The sequence below is a fragment of the Lynx rufus genome, unplaced genomic scaffold (assembly GCF_022079265.1).
Source record: "Lynx rufus isolate CCGP_SWC_20201006 ecotype Redwood Valley unplaced genomic scaffold, mLynRuf1.p SCAF_18, whole genome shotgun sequence".
In the NCBI taxonomy this organism is placed as follows: Eukaryota; Metazoa; Chordata; class Mammalia; order Carnivora; family Felidae; genus Lynx; species Lynx rufus.
Genome location: NW_025814832.1, coordinates 9,852,748 through 9,876,712, shown reverse-complemented (window position 1 = coordinate 9,876,712; position 23,965 = coordinate 9,852,748). Strand labels below are relative to the sequence as shown.

General features: G+C 47.7%; 1 protein-coding gene across 1 annotated transcript in view; it reads right to left on the bottom strand.

Moving 5' to 3' along the window:
* Window positions 1–2,778: 2,778 nt before the first annotated feature.
* Window positions 2,779–23,965, bottom strand: part of UNC45B (unc-45 myosin chaperone B) — a 33,691-nt gene continuing 12,504 nt past the window's right edge. The window contains exons 9-19 of the mRNA XM_047080564.1: window positions 21,451–21,751; window positions 20,475–20,569; window positions 20,164–20,305; window positions 19,336–19,476; window positions 18,034–18,161; window positions 17,090–17,156; window positions 15,955–16,068; window positions 15,475–15,590; window positions 14,478–14,595; window positions 6,143–6,298; window positions 2,779–3,137 (exon numbers count right to left, since the gene is read on the bottom strand). Of these exons, the coding sequence (XP_046936520.1) occupies window positions 2,877–3,137; window positions 6,143–6,298; window positions 14,478–14,595; window positions 15,475–15,590; window positions 15,955–16,068; window positions 17,090–17,156; window positions 18,034–18,161; window positions 19,336–19,476; window positions 20,164–20,305; window positions 20,475–20,569; window positions 21,451–21,751 (1,639 nt within the window). The 3' untranslated portion in view covers window positions 2,779–2,876. The remainder of the gene's footprint in view (window positions 3,138–6,142; window positions 6,299–14,477; window positions 14,596–15,474; window positions 15,591–15,954; window positions 16,069–17,089; window positions 17,157–18,033; window positions 18,162–19,335; window positions 19,477–20,163; window positions 20,306–20,474; window positions 20,570–21,450; window positions 21,752–23,965) is intronic.

The following is a 23,965-nucleotide window of genomic DNA, read 5'->3' as shown; positions in this document are numbered from 1 at the left end:
AGACTCTCTGTGCCACACCCCCTCACTAGCCACTCCTTTCTCCCTGCAGGTAAACACTAAATTGACTTTTTAAGATCGTAGGCTAGTTTTGCCTGGTTCTGAACCCATATCATGTCCTATACAGTATACTCTGGGAGGTCCAACTTCTTTCACTGAGTATTATGTCAGTTACCATCACATTGTAGGCAGCAATAGTTTGTTCTTTGCACTTTTGTAAGTGCACTTACATTGGTGTGCATTGGTGTATGCCAATGTATCCATTTTCTGTGGACATTGGGATTACTTACACTTAGGGGGCTCTGATGAAAAGTGTTATCTCATGGCTATACATGTTTTCTTGGTGCACATATTTCTGTTGGCTGCGTACTTAGGAGATGCTGACTGTGCTTGTGCTTTTAGAGGATACTGTCAAATGCCATTTTCCTAAGTGGCTGTAGCAATTTGCATGCCCACCCACAATGGATAAGAGTTCCAGTTACTCCACAGTTTCACCGGCGCTTGATTTTGCCGGTGGTTGTTGTTGTTGCACATTTTTAAAAGTTTGTTTATTTATTTATTTAAGTAATCTCTACACCCAAGGTGGGACTTGAACCCACAACCTAGAAATCAAGAGTTGCATGCTCTTCTGATTGAGCTAGTCAGGTGTCCCTGTCAGTGTTTTAAGTATTAGCCATTGTGATGTGTCTACTGTGGTTTCTCATAATAATTTTATTTTCCATTTGCCTGATGTCTGGTAAGATTGAGCATCTTACTATATATGTATTGGCCTCTTTTATGAAGTAACTGTTCAAGTAGTTGGCTCCAACTTTATTCTTCTTCAAGATAATCATTACTATTCTTGACTCTGTGTGTGTGTGTGTGTGTGTGTGTGTGTGTGTAAGTATATATGTTTTTAAAACAATTTATCAGTCTCCATTCCCCAAAAGACTCAAACTTTGGTTGGTATTTCACAGAATATATATATATATATATATATATATATATATATATATATATCAATTTGGGGAGAATTTGCATCTCTATAAAGTTGAGTCATCTAATCCATGATCATGGTAATATCTCTCATAGGTTGACTTTCATTTTTTCTCTCAATAATACTTTAAAGTTTTCTGCACAGAGTCCTTCAAAATCTTTCCCATGATTCATTCCTAGGCATCTGATATGTTGGTTTTTTTTAATGTTTATTTATTTTTGAGAGAGAGGGACAGAGCATGAGTGGGGGAGGGACAGAGAGAGAGAGAGAGAGAGAGAGACAGAATCTGAAGCAGGCTCCAGGCTGTGAGCTGTCAGCACAGAGTCTGATGCAGGGCTCGAACCCACAAATGGTGAGATCATGAGCTCAGCCAAAGTCGGATGCTTAACTGACTGAGCCAACTGGGAGCCCCATGATGTGTTTTATGTTATTATAAATTGCACTGTCTTTTAAATTTCAATTTTCTCATTGCTTGGTACAGGTATTCAGAAACACAATTGACTTTTGTAAATTGACCTTGTATCTAAATTAATTTATTATTTCTAAAAGCTTACCTGTAGATATTTTCAGGTTGCATTCATGTATAATCCTGCCGTGTAAGTTGAAAGTTCTATTTCTTGATTGTTCAATCTTTATGCTTTTTATTTCCCTTTTTTGCTTTATCACCCTAGTTAAAACCTCCAGCACAAGGTTGAATAAAATTGGTAATAGCAAGTATTGTCTCATTCATCTCAGGGAGATCATGAGCTAGGACACTGGCTGTAGAGTTTCTGTGATCTTTGTCCGATTAAGGAAGTCTCCTACTTTTAGTTTATTGAAAACTTTTATCACAAATTGTTTAATTTTATCAAATGTTTTTCCTGCATCTATTCAGATAACCATATCATTTTTCTTCTCTATTCTGTTAATGCGATAAATGGAAATGTGATGCACGCTAGACATATTAGAGTCATCCCTGGGAGTTTTGCTGGGTCATTGAGAATGATCCTCTCTCTTCTCTCCCATAATTAGGAACTATAATAACTATGTAAGTCTGGAGCTTCTGGGAATATCTTTCCTACCACATGGAGAGAGCCTGCCAGAAAATAAGGTCAACCCAGAGGAAATCAAAGCCAAGATATGGGTGGGGGGGGGGGGGAGTATGAGAGAGAGAGAAAGATACCCACACAGAAAGTAATGTTGGTGACAACATTTAAACCCTGGATCTAACAATGTCAAACTTTTCCTAGATAAACAAGCTATACCAGCCAATCAACTTTCTTTTCTTAAAGTACTCTGAGTTTATCTTATTTGTACTCATTATGCCCATCTTTCTGGGATGGTTTTCCCAAGCAAATTGCAAAAATGCGTATCAGGCTGTTGAACATAAACTGTATTTCCATCACAGCTGAGTGATGGGACTGGGCATGGGGCTGGGCACTGCAGCTAAAACATGCAATTCTAGGCAGTCTTAAACATATGCGAGACAGGCTATGAAAACCAGCACAGCTCAACTTCCAGATAGATCAGCACTAAACCTTTATATTCACACACCCATTAGGTCCTACCTTACCACACAATCCATTTTCCAAAATACAAAGAATTCACCCCATTATCCTGGCTTTGAGAATGGGTACAGAAAGAATTATCCAACTTGTCTTCCCAATCACTGATGAAAATCATTCTAGGAATTTTTGGAACATGACAGATGTAAAAGACAGGGAGCAAGACAGCCAGTGAAACATCCAAACTTCCCTAGGGAAAAGAGGAAGATTGACAACTCAAGAAACAGTCAAGTCTTTTCTTTTATATGGAGACTTCATTGTCACTGCTATGATCCCTAGCTGAACTGACACCCCAGGAGTTCTCAGCTTAGGACTCTTCATAGTACAGAACCAGCCCTAGCAGCCCCATGGGCCCCTGTCTAAGACACTGGTTTAATGAAGCCATAATCCATGCACTTGATGAGACATTCCCGGGCTGTCTGAACCACTTCTGCCCTCTTCTCGTCTGGCTCTTGTTTGCCCACTACAGTCAGGATCTCCAGCAGTTCACTCTCCACCAGCTTCTTGGCCAGCTCAGCATCTGCTGCCAGCAGGTTGTAGGCAATGACCAGGCCCCGGTGTTGGACTGACAGCCGGTCGTGCAGGCAAAGCCGCTGGAGGATCTCCAACCACTGAGTTGTCTGGAGGGGAGTTGTGGATAAAGAAGGATTGGAGGAATCAGTGGAGGCACAGAGACTGGATATTTGGGACAAGATAAACCGAAGGCGCTGGTAAGGCCCAGATTCTGGGCTCTGAAAGGATAAGCACATGTCTGGTTATCTGTTGGGACTCAGTTTATGCCTATCTGAGCCCCTCGGGACTAGGTGGCTGATGCCCATCTCCTTACCAGAGCCAGGGCAAGAATTAGAAAACTAAAAGGAACTTGACATAGTCCAGTCCATTTCATTTTATAAGTGGGGGAACTGAGGTCTAGGAAGTGGAAGTAACTTAGCTATGGTCACACATCTGGGAATAGTAGAGAATGAACATCCACCCATTCATTTATTTTCTTAAGCATCTGAGAAGCAAAGGGACAGGCCCCCTGCATGCCTAATTAGAATGGGGATGGAGAGTGTTCAGAAAGGAGAATTCTAGCCTTGAGCACATGGGCAATGACTGCTTCTTGCCAACCCAGGTGCCCTTATTTTTTTTTTAATGTTTATTCATTTTTGAGAGAGGCAGAAACAGAATGTGAGTGGGTTAGGGACAGAGAGAGAGGGAGACACAGAATCCGAAGCAGGCTCCAGGCTCCGAGCTGTCAGCACGGACCACGATGTGGGGCTCGAACTCACGAGCTATGAGATCATGACATGAGCTGAAGTTGGACGCTCAACTGACTGAGCCACCTAGGCATAAATTTTGTTTTTTGTCTGCTTTTCTCCTCTGGCTCATATTTGCATGAACCAGGTCGTTACATAGGCTTCTTAATTTTTTCAGAACGATGCATAACTTACCACAAATATTCTTATAGTTGCTAAGAATGCAATATTTTCTTTTTTTATATATGTTTATTTATTTTTGAAGGAGAGAGTGAGCAGGTGAGGCGCAGAGAGAGAGGGAGATGCAAGAATCTGAAACAAGCTCCAGGCTCTGAGCCGTCAGCACAAAGCCCAACGCAGGGTTTGAACCCATGAACTGTGAGATCATGACCTGAGCTGAAGTTGGATGCTTAACCCAACTGAGCCACCCAGGCACCCCTTGCTAACCCAGTGCCCTTAGAGATATGACCACCAGGCATGCCCTGGGCTTGCACTCCACCATCCCTCCTCTATCTCTCTCCTCCATTCCCGGTTGTGAAGCAACCCAACTACTGTGCGTGGGGAAGACAGGACTCCAGACCATTCTGATCGGCCCAGAAGACAGAGTTGGAGCTAAGCATAGAACCAGGAGGCTTGACTTTACAACATTCAACAGACACACATGAGCAGCAGAGTAGGAGACTTATTGGTATGGGTCTTGGAGTCAGAGAGATCAATGTTCAGGTCCCAGCTCAACCCCTTAACCAAATGTGACCTTAGGTAAGTTCTGAACCTCTCCAAGTCTCGAGAGCCCCTCTGTCATCTAATATACCTACTTCTTCACATTGTTCTGATGCAGTGATATGGTGCAAGAAATTGCTTAGCATGGTGGCCGGAGCACAGTAAAGTGCTCAACAAGGAGGCGTGGATGGGGATTATGATTTTATGCAGTATTCCAAGGATTTCCCCTTTGCTTCCTCGTATACTTATTACCTCACCCTCTGTTTGTCAACGGGGGCAGCTTCCCACAGGCACCACTCACAGATGGGGAGACAGGCACAGGGGGAAAGGACAGACTAATTATTGGCTCTTCGGCTTCTAAGCAGATTTTGGTAAACTCTGCACCGAGCGCACCACAAGGAAAGGAAAGGAAAATTCAGCTAGCTGCGGTAGAGTTCAGGGGGAAGGTTGAATGCTGATGGGTAACTGATAACAGGTCCAGTGCCAGTGCTCCCTGGGCACAGAAATGAAGCCAAGATTTCGGAAGGAAGAAGTGGCCGGGAGAGGGTCAGCAATCTTGAAGGATTCCAATCCCTTCCCAACTACCCGGCGATGTGATCTTGAGTGGGTTACTTTTCTGCACTCACCGGTAAATGGGGATAACAATAAACATATCCACCACACAGGGCTGTTGGAAGGATGGAACAACTTAATCGATGTAAACATTTAGAGGAGTGTCTGCAGCACGGTAAGCGGGTGAGTCGCAGAGCACCCTTGGGACACATGTTGTGTGACCAGTGACTCCAGCAGAGGCCACCTCGGGGCAGCGGTTTCAAAGTGTGGTCCTCAGGCTGGAGGCACCCCACCTCTCATCTACTGATGCAGAATACCTAGGGAAAGTGTTTTCACCAGCCCTCCAGGTGACTCACACACCTCTCAGTTCTGAGAAACTTGCCTTACAGGGAAATGCTAAAGCCCAAGGACCAACCAGGATGAGCTCCATCCAGTTGAGAGACCCTTCCCTGGTGCCAGGCAGCATAAGCGCCTGTGGAACAGATGCATGCACACACACACACACACACCACCACCACCACCACCACCACAAACTGTCTAAAAGAGCCTTCCTTTAAAGCAGACTTGAGTACATTTGAACCAAGACGTTTACAGTTTTTGCCTTCAGTGGAGATGACGCCTACAAACTAGGTTGTTTGGTGGGCTAAAGACATTTGCACCTTGCGTGGCCGGGTCCGCAGCTGTGTTTATACCACTTTGCTGAGATGGCCACAGTCCCACCGAAGGATCTGATCACCACGTTCACGTGAGAGAATCTGCCGTCTCTTTGCCCAACCGCCAGCTCCCTGTGGCACCCCAGCCACATCCATGCTCCTCTTGGGGAGCTCGGGGGCTCCACCACAGTAGTTAGTGTTGTGGCCATCCTCGTCATCATTCTGAACTAATGAGCTGTAAGCACCACCAAAGGCAGTGGGTGGAGGTACAGTGGGAGGGACCTGAGTTAGCACACCTGGGAGTCCCAGCCGTGGAGGTAGGGGGCCAGACGGTATAGACGCTCCTTCTTAGGTTGTAGGAACAGGTACCCAGGGGCCTGGGAAGTGTTACCACAGAGGCCGGCCTCCCCATAGAGGACCACACAAGACAGTCCCCTTTCCACCCCCAGGGCCCGCTCTCACCACTTGGGTCATCTTGAGGCACAGTTTCTTATGTGCTGCTGTCAGCATGGCCAGCGCCCCTGCGGCCGCGTTCTGCACCTTCTCATCGTCCTCTCCGCAGAGCAGCACCACCAGCTTCAGCCGGTCATTCCCATCGGCCAGGAACCTCTCCTGTACCTGTGGGAGGCAGGTACAGGGCTCAGAGAAAAAACGAAAAAACGCCCCCACCTGCCAGCGTGAAGAGGGAAAGAGGCATTGGAAGCCATGTTCTCTGACCTAAGATCCTTTGGAGCTTTCCTTTGAGCAGCTCACCCATGCCACCTCCCCCAGGAAGTCTTCTCTGATTAACTGGAGAAAAGGGCAATAAACTCCTCCAGCTAAAAGGTTAAAGAGACTAAGAGATTCCCCCCTAGAGTGTGTGCCGCCATCTCTGTTTGCACTTGGCTATCCACATCAGGGGACAGGGGCACAGGCTCCTGGATGGTAGGTGTTGCCCAAAGAGTCGTGTTTCACTTCCCTTTGGGGAAGCCTGGAATGTTTCTCCCACAACAGATGGGCCTTCGGGGTCTGCCATAAAATGGCTTTGCAGTCCCAGAAGGTACAGGGGCTTGGCAAGGGCAGGGGACAGAGCAAGAGCTGCTGTACCATTCAATGGGGGAAGGATGAGCTTCCCAAGGGCCCTAAAGCCAGAAGAGCCTCCTGGGCCTCAGAGCCCTGACATGTCTCAGAGCTCACTGGCCCCCCCACCGTCTGCTCCACAGTAAAATCCAGTTGGTCAAATTTAAGGGTATTTTGTCGGGTCAGGTTTCCTAGAGGTGGAGCTCTGAAAGGGGTCTAAGGTCGGTCACAGCTGCCCAGGTTATGACCCGCATCTCACTGAAGCTGGGGCAGAGGTCCTCAGAGGCGAGAGTATGGCAGAGAAAGTCACTGCAGTCCCCTCTCATGGGGCACAGTGGTGATTGGAAGCAGCTATATTCCCCACCGGTGTGGCCATAAGCCAGTGCTCGTGATGGAATGTGAGAGGAAGTGATACATGTCACTTCAGGCCACCATGGTGGAGTACCACAGGGGCCTTTCCCAGAGGCTCACTCCCTGTTCAGATGGAGACCACTCCCAGAGTGGCAGAGAGAGAGACAGTTCTTTTTCAGTTGGGGGGCTAGTTCTCAATGGTCGAAGAAGCCTGGATCCCAAGTCATTGCTTAGAAGCAAGCCAGCAGATCCAATGTAAGCAAGAAATGAGGTGAGTGAGAAATGAATTTCTCTCTTGGTGGGACCACTGTATATTTTGATTTTGGGGTGTCACAGCAGCTGATGTTCCCAGGGGAAGCCTATTCCTTCTCCCCCACTCTCCCTCCCCCGACTTTCTTTGGATACACTCTTTTCTCCCACATGGCTGCCAGCCCTCCAGGCCAGCCTTAGGCCAGCTCCCTGGTGGATCCTGTTTAGCTTTAAAATTTTTTTTTAACGTTTATTTATTTTTGAGACAGAGAGAGACAGAGCATGAACGGGGGAGGGTCAGAGAGAGAGGGAGACACAGAATCTGAAACAGGCTCCAAGCTCTGAGCTGCCATCACAGAGCCCGACGTGGGGCTCGAACTCACGGACTGCGAGATCATGACCTGAGCCGAAGTCAGACGCTTAACCAACTGAGCCACCCAGGCGCCCCCCCTGTTTAGCTTTTTAAAAATTTATTTTTTGAGATGGCAGCGTAGGAGGATGCTGGGCTCACCGCGCATCCTGCTGATCACTTAGATTCCACCTACACCTGCCTAACTAACCCAGAAAACCACCAGAAGACTAGCAGAATGGAGTCTCTGGAGCCAAGCGCAGACGAGAGGCCCATGGACGAGGGTAGGAAGGGCGGAGAGGCGGTGCGCGTTGCACGGACTGGCGGGAGGGAGCCGGGGTGGAGGGGCGGACCGCCGGCCAAGCAGAGCCCCCAAGTCTGGCTGGCAAAAGCGGAGGGGCCGGACGGAGTGTGTTCCAACAGCAAGCGGGACTTAGCATCTGGGAGGTCATAAGTGAACAGCTCTGCTTGGAAAGCGGGAAGGCTGGAGGACAAAGGGAGGAGAGTTGCTGAGCCCCGGGAGGACAGAGCTGTTTGGCGGGGAACAAAGGCGCTCGCCAGCGCCATCTCCCTCTCCCATCCCCCAGCCAAAATCCCAAAGGGAACCAGTTCCTGCCAGGGAACTTGCTCGCTCCGCACAAACACCCAACGCTGTGCTTCTGCGGAGCCAACCCTCCGGCAGCGGGTCTGACTCCCTCCTGCTGCCACAGGGCCCCTCCTGAAGTGGATCACCTAAGGAGAAGCGAGCTAAGCCTGCCCCTCCTGCCCCCGTGCACCTTGCCTACCCACCCCAGCTAATACGACAGATCCCCAGCACCACAAGCCTGGCAGTGTGCAAGTAGCCCAGACGGGCCATGCCACCCCACAGTGAATCCCGCCCCCAGGAGAGGGGAAGAGAAGGCACACACCAGTCTGACTGCGGCCCCAGCAGTGGGCTGGGGGCAGACATCAGGTCTGACTGCGGCCCCGCCCACCAACTCCAGTTATACACCACAGCACAGGGGAAGTGCCCTGCAGGTCCGCACTACTCCAGGGACTATCCAAAATGACCAAACGGAAGAATTCCCCTCAGAAGAATCTCCAGGAAATAACAACAGCTAATGAAATGATCAAAAAGGATTTAAATAATATAACAGAAAGTGAATTTAGAATAATAGTCATAAAATTAATCGCTGGGCTTGAAAACAGTATAGAGGACAGCAGAGAATCTCTTGCTACAGAGATCAAGGGACTAAGGAACAGTCACGAGGAGCTGAAAAACGCTTTAAACGACATGCAAAACAAAATGCAAACGACAACGGCTCGGATTGAAGAGGCAGAGGAGAGAATAGGTGAACTAGAAGATAAAGTTATGGAAAAAGAGGAAGCTGAGAAAAAGAGAGATAAAAAAATCCAGGAGTATGAGGGGAAAATTAGAGAACTAAGTGATACACTAAAAAGAAATAATATACGCATAATTGGTATCCCAGAGGAGGAAGAGAGAGGGAAAGGTGCCGAAGGAGTACTTGAAGAAATAATAACTGAGAACTTCCCTGAACTGGGGAAGGAAAAAGGCATTGAAATCCAAGAGGCACAGAGAACTCCCTTCAGAAGTAACTTGAATCGATCTTCTGCACGACATATCATAGTGAAACTGGCAAAATACAAGGATAAAGAGAAAATTCTGAAAGCAGCAAGGGATAAATGTGCCCTAACATATAAAGGGAGACCTATAAGACTCGTGACTGATCTCTCTTTTGAAACTTGGCAGGCCAGAAAGGATTGGCACGAGATCTTCAATGTGCTGAACAGAAAAAATATGCAGCTGAGAATCCTTTATCCAGCAAGTCTGTCATTTAGAATAGAAGGAGAGATAAAGGTCTTCCCAAACAAACAAAAACTGAAGGAATTTGTCACCACTAAACCAGCCCTACAAGAGATCCTAAGGGGGACCCTGTGAGACAAAGTACCAGAGACATCACTACAAGCATAAATCATACAGACATCACAATGACTCTAAACGCGTATCTTTCTATAATAACACTGAATGTAAATGGATTAAATGCGCCAGCTAAAAGACATAGGGTATCAGAATGGATAAAAAAACAAGACCCATCTATTTGCTGTCTACAAGAGACTCATTTTAGATCTGAGGACACCTTTAGATTGAGAGTGAGGGGATGGAGAACTATTTATCATGCTACTGGAAGCCAAAAGAAAGCTGGAGTAGCCATACTTATATCAGACAAGCTAGACTTTAAATTAAAGGCTGTAACAAGAGATGAAGAAGGGCCTTATATAATAATTACAGGGTCTATCCACCAGGAAGAGCTAACAATTATAAATGTCTATGTGCCGAATACCAGAGCCCCCAAATATATAAAACAATTACTCATAAACATAAGCAACCTTATTGATAAGAATGTGGTAATTTCAGGGGACTTTAACACTCCACTTACAGAAATGGATAGATCATCTAGACACATGGTCAATAAAGAAACAAGGGCCCTGAATGATACATTGGATCAGATGGACTTGACAGATATATTTAGAACTGCATCCCAAAGCAACAGAATATACTTTCTTCTCGAGTGCACATGGAACATTCTCCAAGATAGATCATATACTGGGTCACAAAACAGCCCTTCATAAGTATACAAGAATTGAAATTATACCATGCATACTTTCAGACCACAATGCTATGAAGCTTGAAATCAACCACAGGAAAAAGTCTGGAAAACCTCCAAAAGCATGGAGGTTAAAGAACACCCTACTAAAGAATGAGTGGGTCAACCAGGCAATTAGAGAAGAAATTAAAAAATATATGGAAACAAACAAAAATGAAAATACAACAATCCAAACGCTTTGGGATGCAGCGAAGGCAGTCCTGAGAGGAAAATACATCGCAATCCAGGCCTATCTCAAGAAACAAGAAAAATCCCAAATACAAAATCTAACAGCACACCTAAAGGAAATAGAAGCAGAACAGAAAAGGCAGCCTAAACCCAGCAGAAGAAGAGAAATAATAAAGATCAGAGCAGAAATAAACAATATAGAATCTAAAAAAACTGTAGAGCAGGTCAACGAAACCAAGAGTTGGTTTTTTGAAAAATAAACAAAATTGACAAACCTCTAGCCAGGCTTCTCAAAAAGAAAAGGGAGATGACCCAAATGGATAAAATCATGAATGAAAATGGAATTATTACAACCAATCCCTCAGAGATACAAACAATTATCAGGGAATACTATGAAAAATTATATGCCAACAAATTGGACAACCTGGAAGAAATGGACAAATTCCTAAACACCCACACTCTTCCAAAATTCAATCAGGAGGAAATAGAAAGCTTGAACAGACCCATAACCAGCGAAGAAATTGAATCGGTTATCAAAAATCTCCCAACAAATAAGAGTCCAGGACCAGATGGCTTCCCAGGGGAGTTCTACCAGACATTTAAAGCAGAGATAATACTTATCCTTCTCAAGCTATTCCAAGAAATAGAAAGGGAAGGAAAACTTCCAGGCTTATTCTATGAAGAAGCCAGTATTACTTTGATTCCTAAACCAGACAGAGACCCAGTAAAAAAAGAGAACTACAGGCGAATATCCCTGATGAATATGGATGCAAAAATTCTCAATAAGATACTAGCAAATCGAATTCAACAGCATATAATAAGAATTATTCACCATGATCAAGTGGGATTCATTCCTGGGATGCAGGGCTGGTTCAACATTCGCAAATCAATCAACGTGATACATCACATTAATAAAAGAAAAGATAAGAACCATATGATCCTGTCAATCGATGCAGAAAAGGCCTTTGACAAAATCCAGCACCATTTCTTAATAAAAACCCTTGAGAAAGTCGGGATAGAAGGAACATACTTAAACATCATCAAAGCCATTTATGAAAAGCCCACAGCTAACATCATCCTCAATGGGGAAAAACTGAGAGCTTTTTCCCTGAGATCAGGAACACGACAGGGATGCCCACTCTCACCGCTGTTGTTTAACATAGTGTTGGAAGTTCTAGCATCAGCAATCAGACAACAAAAGGAAATCAAAGGCATCAAAATTGGCAAAGATGAAGTCAAGCTTTCGCTTTTTGCAGATGACATATTATACATGGAAAATCCGATAGACTCCACCAAAAGTCTGCTAGAACTGATACATGAATTCAGCAAAGTTGCAGGATACAAAACAATGTACAGAAATCAGTTGCATTCTTATACACTAACAATGAAGCAACAGAAAGACAAATAAAGAAACTGATCCCATTCACAATTGCACCAAGAAGCATAAAATACCTAGGAATAAATCTAACCAAAGATGTAAAAGATCTGTATGCTGAAAACTATAGAAAGCTTATGAAGGTAATTGAAGAAGATATAAAGAAATGGAAAGACATTCCCTGCTCATGGATTGGAAGAATAAATACTGTCAAAATGTCAATACTACCCAAAGCTATCTACACATTCAATGCAATCCCAATCAAAATTGCACCAGCATTCTTCTCGAAACTAGAACAAGCAATTCTAAAATTCATATGGAACCACAAAAGGCCCCGAATAGCCAAAGTAATTTTGAAGAAGAAGACCAAAGCAGGAGGCATCACAATCCCAGACTTTAGCCTCTACTACAAAGCTGTAATCATCAAGACAGCATGGTATTGGCACAAAAACAGACACATAGACCAATGGAATAGAATAGAAACCCCAGAACTAGACCCACAAACGTATGGCCAACTAATCTTTGACAAAGCAGGAAAGAACATCCAATGGAAAAAAGACAGTCTCTTTAACAAATGGTGCTGGGAGAACTGGACAGCAACATGCAGAAGGTTGAAACTAGACCACTTTCTCACACCATTCACAAAAATAAACTCAAAATGGATAAAGGACCTGAATGTGAGACAGGAAACCATCAAAACCCTAGAGGAGAAAGCAGGAAAAGACCTCTCTGACCTCAGCCGTAGCAATCTCTTACTCGACACATCCCCAAAGGCAAGGGAATTAAAAGCAAAAGTGAATTACTGGGACCTTATGAAGATAAAAAGCTTCTGCACAGCAAAGGGAACAACCAACAAAACTAAAAGGCAACCAACGGAATGGGAAAAGATATTTGCAAATGACATATCGGACAAAGGGCTAGTATCCAAAATCTATAAAGAGCTCACCAAACTCTACACCCGAAAAACAAATAACCCAGTGAAGAAATGGGCAGAAAACATGAATAGACACTTCTCTAAAGAAGACATCCGGATGGCCAACAGGCACATGAAAAGATGCTCAACGTCGCTCCTTATCAGGGAAATACAAATCAAAACCACACTCAGATATCACCTCACGTCAGTCAGAGTGGCCAAAATGAACAAATCAGGAGACTACAGATGCTGGAGAGGATGTGGAGAAACGGGAACCCTCTTGCACTGTTGGTGGGAATGCAAATTGGTGCAGCCACTCTGGAAAGCAGTGTGGAGGTTCCTCAGAAAATTAAAAATAGACCTACCCTATGACTCAGCAACAGCACTGCTAGGTATTTACCCAAGGGATACAGGAGTACTGATGCATAGGGGCACTTGTACCCCAATGTTTATAGCAGCACTCTCAACAATAGCCAAATTAGGGAAAGAGCCTAAATGTCCATCAACTGATGAATGGATAAAGAAATTGTGGTTTATATACACAATGGAGTACTACATGGCAATGAGAAAGAACGAAATATGGCCCTTTGTAGCCACGTGGATGGAACTGGAGAGTGTGATGCTAAGTGAAATAAGCCATACAGAGAAAGACAGATACCATATGGTTTCACTCTTATGTGGATCCTGAGAAACTTAACAGAAACCCATGGAGGAGGGGAAGAAAAAAAAAAAGAGGTTAGAGTGGGAGAGAGCCAAAGCATAAGAGACTGTTAAAAACTGAGAACAAACTGAGGGTTGATGGGGGGTGGGAGGGAGGGGAGGGTGGGTGATGGGTATTGAGGAGGGCACCTTTTGGGATGAGCACTGGGTGTTGTATGGAAACCAATTTGACAATAAATTTCATGTATTGAAAAAAAATTATTTTTTACTTCAACAGGCTTTCATGGGTTGGGTTTTCCTAGTATACCAGTGGGAAGATCCAAGACCTGAGTTAAGAATCAAGGGAAAACAGGGGTCTCACGCGTGGCCTGGCCCTCATGTTCATGAAGGGCCTCAGACTTTGGCCCTACTGTTACCTCTGATGAGGTTATCCCTACAGGCATAGCAGTACTCTGGCAGGATGGAAAGAAGGCATTCATTTACCATATGGTTATAATTGGTCTCCATTACTGGACCATGAAGCCATTGGCATGTTCTGAATTCATTTTATTTTTTATAAATCCTGTAATTACTCTGTGAAGAACACAGTTATAGTGCATTGCAATTTCCATAGAAACGGCAATAGTTCATTAAACTGTTAACATTTAAAATATTCTAAAGTTGTTTGTACAACTGTGTTTTCTCTCATTTTTTTATATATGTGGAGCTTCAATAAATGTAAGTGGTCTAGCCTCTTTTGATCTCTAAAAGACCCTGGTCTTATATTCTTCTCTGTTATGAGATTATTCTGACATAAATAACTTAGGGAAATGGTACCTTCCACCTGGGCTGGCCCAAACTGTGGGGTCAAGCCCCAGCTAGGAATAATACTACTTTGTGTGTTTTTCTTTGTCTCCTTGGTTCATATATTCCAGTCAGAGTCCCTACAGGGAAGATGACTGCAATCTGGGAGATATTCAGGGGTTCCTGGGTTCACCTGCCCCATTCCCATCCTGAGCCCGCCTCACCTCCTTGTTCAATACCATGTTGCACATGCATTCAGTGGCCGCCTGCCTCAGCTGGTCGTGATTCTCAAACATGTAATTCTCAATGTCTGGCAAGGCCTTCTCCTTAAAGATCTTCTGCCTAGGGTTTGAGAGGTGGAGGAAGGGAGGCGACTGAGTCCTCTGGAGTGAGCATTTGGAGTTTTGGGCCATCCAAGGGCCACTCCACCCTGCTGGTGGTTCCCTCCCACGCCCTCATCAGGGTTTGGACAACATCGATCCCACCCCCAGCTCCAGTAGAGGCACCAAAGGGCATAAGCTAAATGATAGCATAACATCCTGGCCATAGCAATGGGGTCTGGGGTGAACATGTCACCAGGCTGGAGATTCTTCTGTATTATTGGTGCAGAAGAGAGAGTCTTTCTCTCTCTCCTGCTGGCTATGAAGCCCAGAAGATGTGAGGTCTGGAGCAACCCTTGTGATCACAATCGAGGGGAAGAGCCCATTTGATAATTAAGACAACACAGGCAGAAGTGGACAGAAGTAGGAACGTGGGAAAAGTAGGGAAAGTGGTAAAGAAAAAGTGGGGAGGTGGGGAAGCTTTGTAACCCTTGTATCAAGCTGCACCTGCTTCTGGTCACCCCAGGCTTTTTATTTACATGAGTCCTTAAATCCCCTCTATGCTTAAACCATTCTGAGTTGAGTTTTCTGCCACTTGCAACCAACTGAAAGAATCTCAACCCAAAGCTCTCCACCGTCTCCTTGGCTCCCAAGAAGGAATCTGTTTTATCCCCACCCATCCATCTGGATATCTTTTTTTACTACTTCCATCAGAAGGAAATAATATCCTTTGCCTTCCTACATTCACTATGTGCTAACTCGAAACCCTCCCACTGTTGTTTCTGCCCATTGCCTTCGATCCTGTCCTCAGAGGAAAGCACACAGGGTGTGTACACGAAATTTCCACCAAACCCTGCAAGGGGCACATCTCTCCCCGCTGCTCTCTCCCCACCCTACTCACCGGAGTCTGTCACTTCGCCCAGACAGATTGGTGAGGCCCAGGAGAGCCTCGTAGTTCTGGAGCCCATCCCGCTGTGTGTCCAGGAGACTCACGAGGGGCCGCACCACCTCATACACCTGTGTGGAGGAGTCAAGGAGTGAGTTGGGTGGAGACCGCGTTCCCCCAGACCCAAACATCAATAGATGCTGGGCTTTAGAATTTCCAAATTCCTTGCCCACCCACTGTCTGACTCAGGCTTCACAATGACCCTGAGAGGCAGGATTACTTTCCTTACTTTGCAGATGAGATAACTGAGTTTCCAAGAGGACAGTCCCATTAGTCAGAGGCAGAGCCAGGCACCTCCAACTCATTGTCCTCTCTGTGACAACACCATGCCCCCTCCCAGGCCTGGGGTAGGGTGCAAAGGCCCCTAGGAGCAAAGGAGACTTCTCCCAATGCCCCCTTCCCCCACCCCTCCGCTGCCCCGGCACCAGCACCCACCCGCTCCCCCGGGAAGGCGATGTCTGGATTGGACACGGCGGCGATCTTTGCCAGGGCATGGGCTGCCTTCACCTTGCCCACGTCTGTGCCCTCCAAAGCCAGGGGAAGCAGTGCCTGCAAGAGAGGGCATGGTCACTCTTTGGTCACAGACATCCAGAGACCTCTCTCCCCATCCTCTTCCTCTAGCTGCTGTCTGCCTATTCCATTAGAAGTTCAGGACAACTAGGGGCGCCTGGTTGACTCAGTCAGTTAAGTGTCTGACTCTTGGTCTTGGCTCAGGTCATGATCTCATGGTTCATGAGATCAAGCCCCATTGACAGTGCAGAGGCTGTCTGAGATTCTCTCTCTCCCTCTCTGTCTGCCCCCTCTCTCTTTCTCTCAAAATAAATAAACTTAAAAAAAAAAAAAGGAGTTCAGGAAGACTCTACAACATAAACAACCCTTGAGCATCACAGAAAACGATTAAATATGTAACCATGGATGGCTCCCCCTGCCTCCCAGCACACTTTGGTGTCTTCCCCCACATTCCCCATCCATACATACTGTTTGTTTTTGGAAAAATAAATAGATCGACACACTGACTTTTTACTTCCTAAGTCAAACCTAATCATCACGGCAGACACTTACTGAGCACATACTATGAACCAATACTTTAAGAGTATTTCTGTAATCCTTGTGACATTCTGTAGAGCGAATGTGTGATCTCCCCTCCCATTTTACAGATGAGGAAACTGGGGCTCAGGGAGACAGTCATTTGCCCAAAGTTATCCAGCTAAAAAGGGGACGAGCAAGGACCCAAAGACAAGTCTTCTACAGCAACATCCACGGTCTGTGTATCTGTACCTTGCTTCCTTCCCATAGCAAGGAGCATGAATGGGATTCCACAGTAAATCCCATGACACACCGTAAAATCAGGCAGAAGTTGATTTGGGACCATCAGCACAGACAGGACAGATACTTGAATGACAGTGTTACAAGGAGGTTAGGTTGGAGCAAGCATATTTTATTTTTGGACCAGGCAAAGAGCATACACACACAAACACACACACACACACACACACACACACACACACACTGTTGCTCCTCCCCACTGCATCATCTTTTAGGATGGCAAGAACCTTATCCCACCAATTACCTTGCCACCACCTTGAGCCACAATGGTTCCTCGGTCTTTTGGGTTATCACACAGTGCCAGGAATACCCTGTAGGGCAAGGATAAAGGACACATCATGTGAACCTTTCCCAGGCATCAGCAGGCCAGCCAGTCAGACCCAGTGAAGCCCTGGAAAGTGCTGCACCTGCCCCATCATTAGGCAGCTTGGCAAGATACTGCCATGGATGTAAGGAGCTGGGGAGAAAGTAAAGCCAAGTGAGGCAGCAAAGAGCCCCCATCCCTATTTGGGAAGGCAACAAATGGCTCCCTGCTGCCCATCAACCAGGAGAAACTCTTCAGTGCAGATGCAGCCCAGGACCTCTGTGATCTGACCCTCATCCCCCTCTCTGGTCCTACTAGCATGGCTCCCCCCTGTGCTCTCCATGCTCCAGACATGCTGCAGGAGAATCTCATCTCACTGACTCCTTCTCCCTCCGTCCCCTCTGCCTGGAACTCTTCCTCCCTGGAACTTGGGTGGCTCCTTTTCTCACCTCGTGGTTCCATTGAGTTACCACATCCTCCAAGAGGCCTATCCTGGCTGCCCTCCCACCTCCCCTCCAGTTGGCTGGTGGGTGCCACTGCTTGTGCTCCAACCAACCCTTTGTATTTGCCCCATCATGACACCCGATGCATCGTATTGTACCTGTGAGCCTGTCTGCCTCCCTATCTTTGGAATAGCAGGTCCCACTCGGGGCCTGGGAGGCAGCTAACCAGGATGGACAGTGACCTCTTTCCTCCCGATGCAAACCTCCACCGGGGATGACCTGCCCTGCCACATCACTCTTCAATGTCGATCTCCTCTGTCTCCTTTCCAGATCCCTCCAATGGCTCATTCCCTCATTGACTTCCCTGCTATCTCTATCTCCCTGCCCAGCCTCTCATCCCCAGCTCCCTCAGACCCCAGCCCTGGCCCACTGCAGCCCCACCTGGCCAGCAGCTCTTTGGTCTGGTCGGTGAGAATGGCACTGTCTGCTTTCACCATGCAGGCCAGGGCAGAGGTGACACCAGCCTTCAAAAGCCGCTTCACACGCATGTCTATAAAGTCCTTCTTGTCCTGGGGAGACAAAAGGGTAGCAATGGGGAAAGAGCCCAGGCACCAGGCCAATCTATGTTGGAACTAAAGGTGGTGCATTTCTGACTGCTTATGGCAGGCTGAATAATGACCTCCAAAGATGTCCACATCCGAATCCCCAGAACCTGTGAATATCACCTTACATGGCAAAAAGGACTCTGCAGATGTGATTAAATCAAGGATCTTGAGACAGGGAGATAATCTTGGATTATCCGGGTAGGCCCAGCATAATCATGAGGGTCTCAATAAGAGGGAGGCAAGGAGGGGGCACCTGAGTGACTCATTTAGTTGAATGTCCGACTCTTGGTTTCGGCCCTGGTCACGATCTCACGGTCTGTGGGTTCAACCCTCACATTGAGCTCTGTGCTGACAGATTTACAAAAATCTAAATCTTTTACTGGCTGGAAATATCTATACGTTCATATTCAAACCATGTACAAAGCATACCCTTGAGTGCAGGGAATCACTGGGGAGGGCCCCAAGGAGATTTTGTAACATCTGGGCTACCGCTGACGGGCCTCTCTCCCCTGTCTCATTATTTCTACTTAACACCCAGATCCCCAAAGCCAGATATCCCAGGAAACAAAATTTCTGTAATTGTTGGAAACATGAAATACACGGTCTGATGTTCATGAAACCAGCAACATAAATTGCCAAATGTTCATCGTAGCTCCATTTGGTTTTTCAGACTAATGGTTGGATCCTCACTCCCCACTCCCCATAGAACATTAAAAGTAAGGGGGAGGGGCGCCTGGGTGGCTCAGTCGGTTGAGCTTCGGCTTAGGCTCAGGTCATGATCTCGCGGTTTGTGACTTCGAGCCCCGCGTCAGGCTCTGTGCTGACAGCTCAGAGCCTGGAGTTTGTTTCGGATTCTGTGGCTCCCTCTCTCTCTGCTCCTCCCCCGCTCGTGCTCGTGCATGCACTTTCTCTCTCTCTGTCTCTCTCTCTCAAAAATAAACATTAAAAAAAAATTTTTTTTAAGTAAGGGGGAAATGAGCGTCACCTAATGGGACAGATTTGCCATGATCATCTTCAAATTATTTGTGTCCTGTGCCAAATCCTCCCAAGCACATACACACAGCACCCAGACATCACTGTCCTTCGGTTCCACCTCTCAGCTGGCCTGGTGACCCTCCAGCATCATCCCTATCCTCACCTTAGGGTGCTCCTCAGGCACGTGCTGCTTGGAGAACTTGGCGAGCTGCACCAGCTCGGGGATTACCTCCTTGACATCATAGCTGTTGGTGCAGTTCACCAGGGTGGTGGCCACAGAATACAGGATAGTCTTGTCCGTGGTCTGGAGTTACCGGGTGAGGGGAAGGAGGGGAAAGGCAGAAAGGAAACTTTAGAACAAATCTCTGCTTCCAAGACGGTCCCCTGGCCTGGTTGGTGAGTTGGTTTGGGAGGAATATGGCTGGTGCTGCCCAGCTTGGAGGCAAGCAGGCGGCACAGAGGGAGGAGGAACCAGCTCTACTCAAGCAGGGTGGGCAGAAATTTCTCCTGCACCTGCAACAGCACCCCTGGGAGTACAAATGGGCACCCTTTTGGTACTCTGTGCCTCTTTCAAAAGCCCAGTCCAACACGCTTTGCCATGGGATGGGGTGGGGGCTAGACTCCTCTGGTCTGGCCCTGGTGATAACTTCCTTCTCCCTTTGGTGGTGGAAAAGAGCCAGGGATTGGCCCAGCGCTGGGAAGGAGGGAGGGGCCCAGAAAGGGCTAGCCACTGGCTGTCAGTCCCTCAGGACCTCACCGTCCTCTTATTCATCTTCCCACTGCCTGGCAGCCACAAAGAATCATGAGCCCATTTTATGGTCAGGTAAAATGATGGCCAGACAGAGGGAAATAACCAATCTGGTTTATGTGGGCAGTAGGGGCAGGGCCAGGATAAAGACACAGGAGTCCAATTTCCCAGGCTCAGGGGAGGACCCTGTGAGCCTGAATCCAGTAGACCTTTCCTGAGGCCAGAGGTCAGGGCCACGCTTGCCTTGGCCAGCTCAAACATGGCCTGCAGGGCAGGGATGTCCTGGACAAAGTCGTCTTTCACGTCAGCATCCAGCGTGAGGTAGGCCAGGCCCTCCACTGCCCATCGCCGGGTCCGGGTATCTATGGACGCATTGCACAGCCACCTGGAAATCGGGGAGGAAGAGCGCTGGGGAAGAGTGCCATGGCTCCGGTCAAGATGGTGGAGCCATTTCAGGTTAGTGGGTAGCAGGTGAGGAGCGTTTCACAACGTGGCCCCACTAGAGCACACCCCAGAGAGGAGATGGCGGGCCCAGGGAAATAGGACCCCCTTACTTGCGACACTGTTTGGCCAGCTTCTCTGTCGACCCTTCAGCAAACTGCCTGAGGCCGTAGTCTGTACCACCTGCAGAGCCGAGCTTACAGAGCCCCTGGGGAGGAAGGGACACGCTGGTAGAATCAGAGACACTTGGGGACAAGGCCTTGCTCAAACTCGTCCCTTTGCCCCTTTTTCTTTGCCTCGATAAACCTCTGTGCATACTACAAACCTCAGCTCAGGGGTCACCTCTTCCAAGATGCCTTCCCTGAGGCTTCCAGGATAGGGCAGATGTTCCCAAAAGCTGGAGTTTTTACTCTGCCCCTTTCCACCACCATTTTGACCCCACAGATGGCTCTGTGTCTGTTGTCTTGCAAAATGAGCACAAGACAATACTAATCTTATCAGAAACTGCAATGGTGAAAGATATTGGCAGACAGACCTTGTATGTAACAAACTCAGACGTGCAGAATTTCCTCAGGGAGAAACTGCACTCTTATTGGGAAAACAGGCCTTCCGTAAGAGAAAACTCACGGTGGCAGAAGCTATAACCAGCTTGTTTTAGAAACTGATACAAACAACCACCACCAAACAGATCAATGACTCCGATCCTCACTGTAATTGTTTACAAGCAAAGTAAAAGACCCACGAAAATACTTTCTGTTAAATGAGATTGGAAAAAGTGAAGCCGGTCATCTGTGCCACCTAGAAACAAACTGACTTTTTAGAGTTTGCTCTGAAAATACTGGTTGGACAGAAACTCCTCGGTGTCAGCGTTGTTGAAAAGTGTGGAGGCAAAGGTCCCCAGGGGTAAACAGCAGCGCCCACCCTCCTGAATCTCCATTCTCACAGCCTCCTACTTATCACCCTGCTCTGCGGGGGCCCATGGATAGGGCTGAGCGCCCCCTACTGCACGGTCTTCTCACGGATGGGGCCACCCCTCGCTCATCTTGGTGCCCCTGGTGCCCCGACACGAAGCCTGCTACCAACACTCACCACCAGTGTGCGGATCTTGATCTTCTCGTTTTTGGTGGTCTTGTAGATCTCTTTGAGCAGCGATACGCCATTGGTGATGATGAAGGTGGCGCGGCTGAGCTTGGTGGAGGCATGGATGAGGGCCTCCACGGCCACCAGCTGGTCTACCTCACGCTCCGAGCCACACAGGGCTACCATCATCTCCATCACACCTTTCAGTCCCAGCAGCTGATTGCCCAGGTCAAAGGGGCCTTGCAGGATCCCCGACACTGTCTGAATGGCAATCACGTTCTTGTCCATGTCCTGGGGGTCAAACTTGCTCCTAAAATAGAGGGAAGGTGGTTAAGAGAACTGGCTGAAGGTGGGTGGGAAGAGTGTGGGATCTGAGGGGCAGACAGACTTGAATTCACAACCCGGATCCACCACTCGTGTGCCAGGTGACCTTGGGCAATCCACGGAAGCTCAGCTTCCTGACCCATAAACGGACAGTAGTAGTCTTACTACTTATCAGAGTTATGATGAGGACAAGTAATATAACAGACGTGCCATGGGCTGTGTCCCCCAAGAAGCACACTCAGAGGGATGGGGATTGACATGTGAGAAGTTTATTAGGGAGAGTTCTTGGGATCAGCTCATGGGGGAGAAGGGAAGGAAGCAAGACTGAGCATTGGGACACGCTAGGCTGCGACTCAGTCACCAGAAAGCTTCCGCCTGTAATGAGTGCTACAGCTGGGACACACGCCCAAGCTGTTTCTAGTTGGCGGGGGAGGGACAAGTCATTGGATGCTGGCCACCCTGGGAAGGGTGACGCGGCTGTCCCCAGCTGAGGCAAGTCCCAAGGAAAGGTTGCGGGTGACAGCTGTCAGTCAACAGGCTTCCCAGCAGCTGGGCCGTCTAGTGGGACAGAACAGCAGCCACAACAACACAAAAGGGCCTACCGTGGAGCCCGGCACGCTGCATTACTCTGCGATGTGACCAAGTCACGCAGTAGCCGGAGGTGGTGACTCCCCCGTCTGGTCTCAGTCCCTTCCCCCAGTGGGTGAGCCTTCTGCCTTGCTTTTGGAATCTACGACCATCTACCCTGTGGGAGAATCTCCGCATGGGGATGTCACTCATGACAAGTCCTCTGATCTTTTGGTGACCTGCCACGGTTGGTTTGATGGGAGGGATCAGGGCAGACGGGCACAGTGGAAATGCAGCTGTTATGAATGAAAGAAAGAGGGCGACCCGGACTAGGCAGGAGAACCTCAGATCAAGCAGGAGTCGGAGACCCGGGCTCTGGTCCCACATCTGCCTCTGCAAGGCTGGATGACCTGAGCAAGTCCCTGTCGGAGAGAAGGCAGCTTTGGAAGCTCCGAGAGCCCCTCCGGTTCTGACATTCTGCATCCTGTACCTCCTGTCTCCACTCAGCGCCAGGGAAGCCAGAGCCTTTCACAATCAGTCAGGTCTGCCCTCTGTGCTGGTTCCACTCAACCCGGCCCCTGACAGAGCAGGGTAGGGATTACACCCTTTGTGCTGGGGGGCGAGGGGAGGTCTCTTCAGGCGCCTCAGAGACTCACTCAACCTCCATGACTGGTCCAGGGGCTGGTGGCTGGTCCAGGGGCAGGCCTGTGCAGAGGCAACATTCCACAGGCTGGCTGGGAGGGGCCCTCCTTCAAAATCCTCTGCCCTCACAAGGTCTGGCTGGGTGACAGTTACTGGAACTCAATTTGGGACCTCATGAGAGACTCAAGAAGTTAGCTGCCAAAGCTGAAGCCGAGGTAGAGAAAGACCAGAGAAGCCCTGAAGAGCTTTCAGGGAAACATTCGGGGGTCAGGTGAAGCGACGGGATTGAGCAGGAGCTGGCAAACCTCGGCTGCTTGGCCAAGTCCGGGAGGCTGAGAATGGTTTTCGTGGTTTAAAGGGTTTTTTTTTTAAAGTATACACTAGAGGGCTGCACATCCCAGCAAATATAAAATATTTCCTCCAGCCCTTTAGAGGAAAACTGTGCCAACCCCGGGAGGGGAGAAAGGAAAAGCAGAGTGGCTCCACTCTCCGAAGACTCACCTGGGATACTTTTTAAACATGTAACTTCCTGAGCCACATCCCAGACTACTGAGTCAAGTAGGGTCCCAGAAATCTGAATAATCTACAAGTCTGAGGATCATTGGAATAAAGGGTTAAAAGACCGCGTAGCAGTGGGAGGGAATGGGAGAGGGCACACAAAAAAAAACGGAGACGCAGAGAGAGCATCTGAGTCACAATGATGGTTGAGTGACAGTGGGGAGACCCAGAATTCCACTGTTGAGAGTCCCAGGCTCCTGTCTAGTCTCTGCAAGGCCACACGGTGCTTAAACCTGACAAAGCCCGGTCTCGCTCCCTCCTTGATAAGCGGACATTTGTTCCTTCAACCACAGGAGCTTGTGGTAGGTTTAAAATAAGCCCCAAAATATTTGACACTCTTCTGTGCAAAAGGTAGAGCCAAATTCCCCCCCTCTTAAATGTAGACCATCCTTAATGACTTGCTTCTCATGCATAGAATGTGGTGGGAATGATC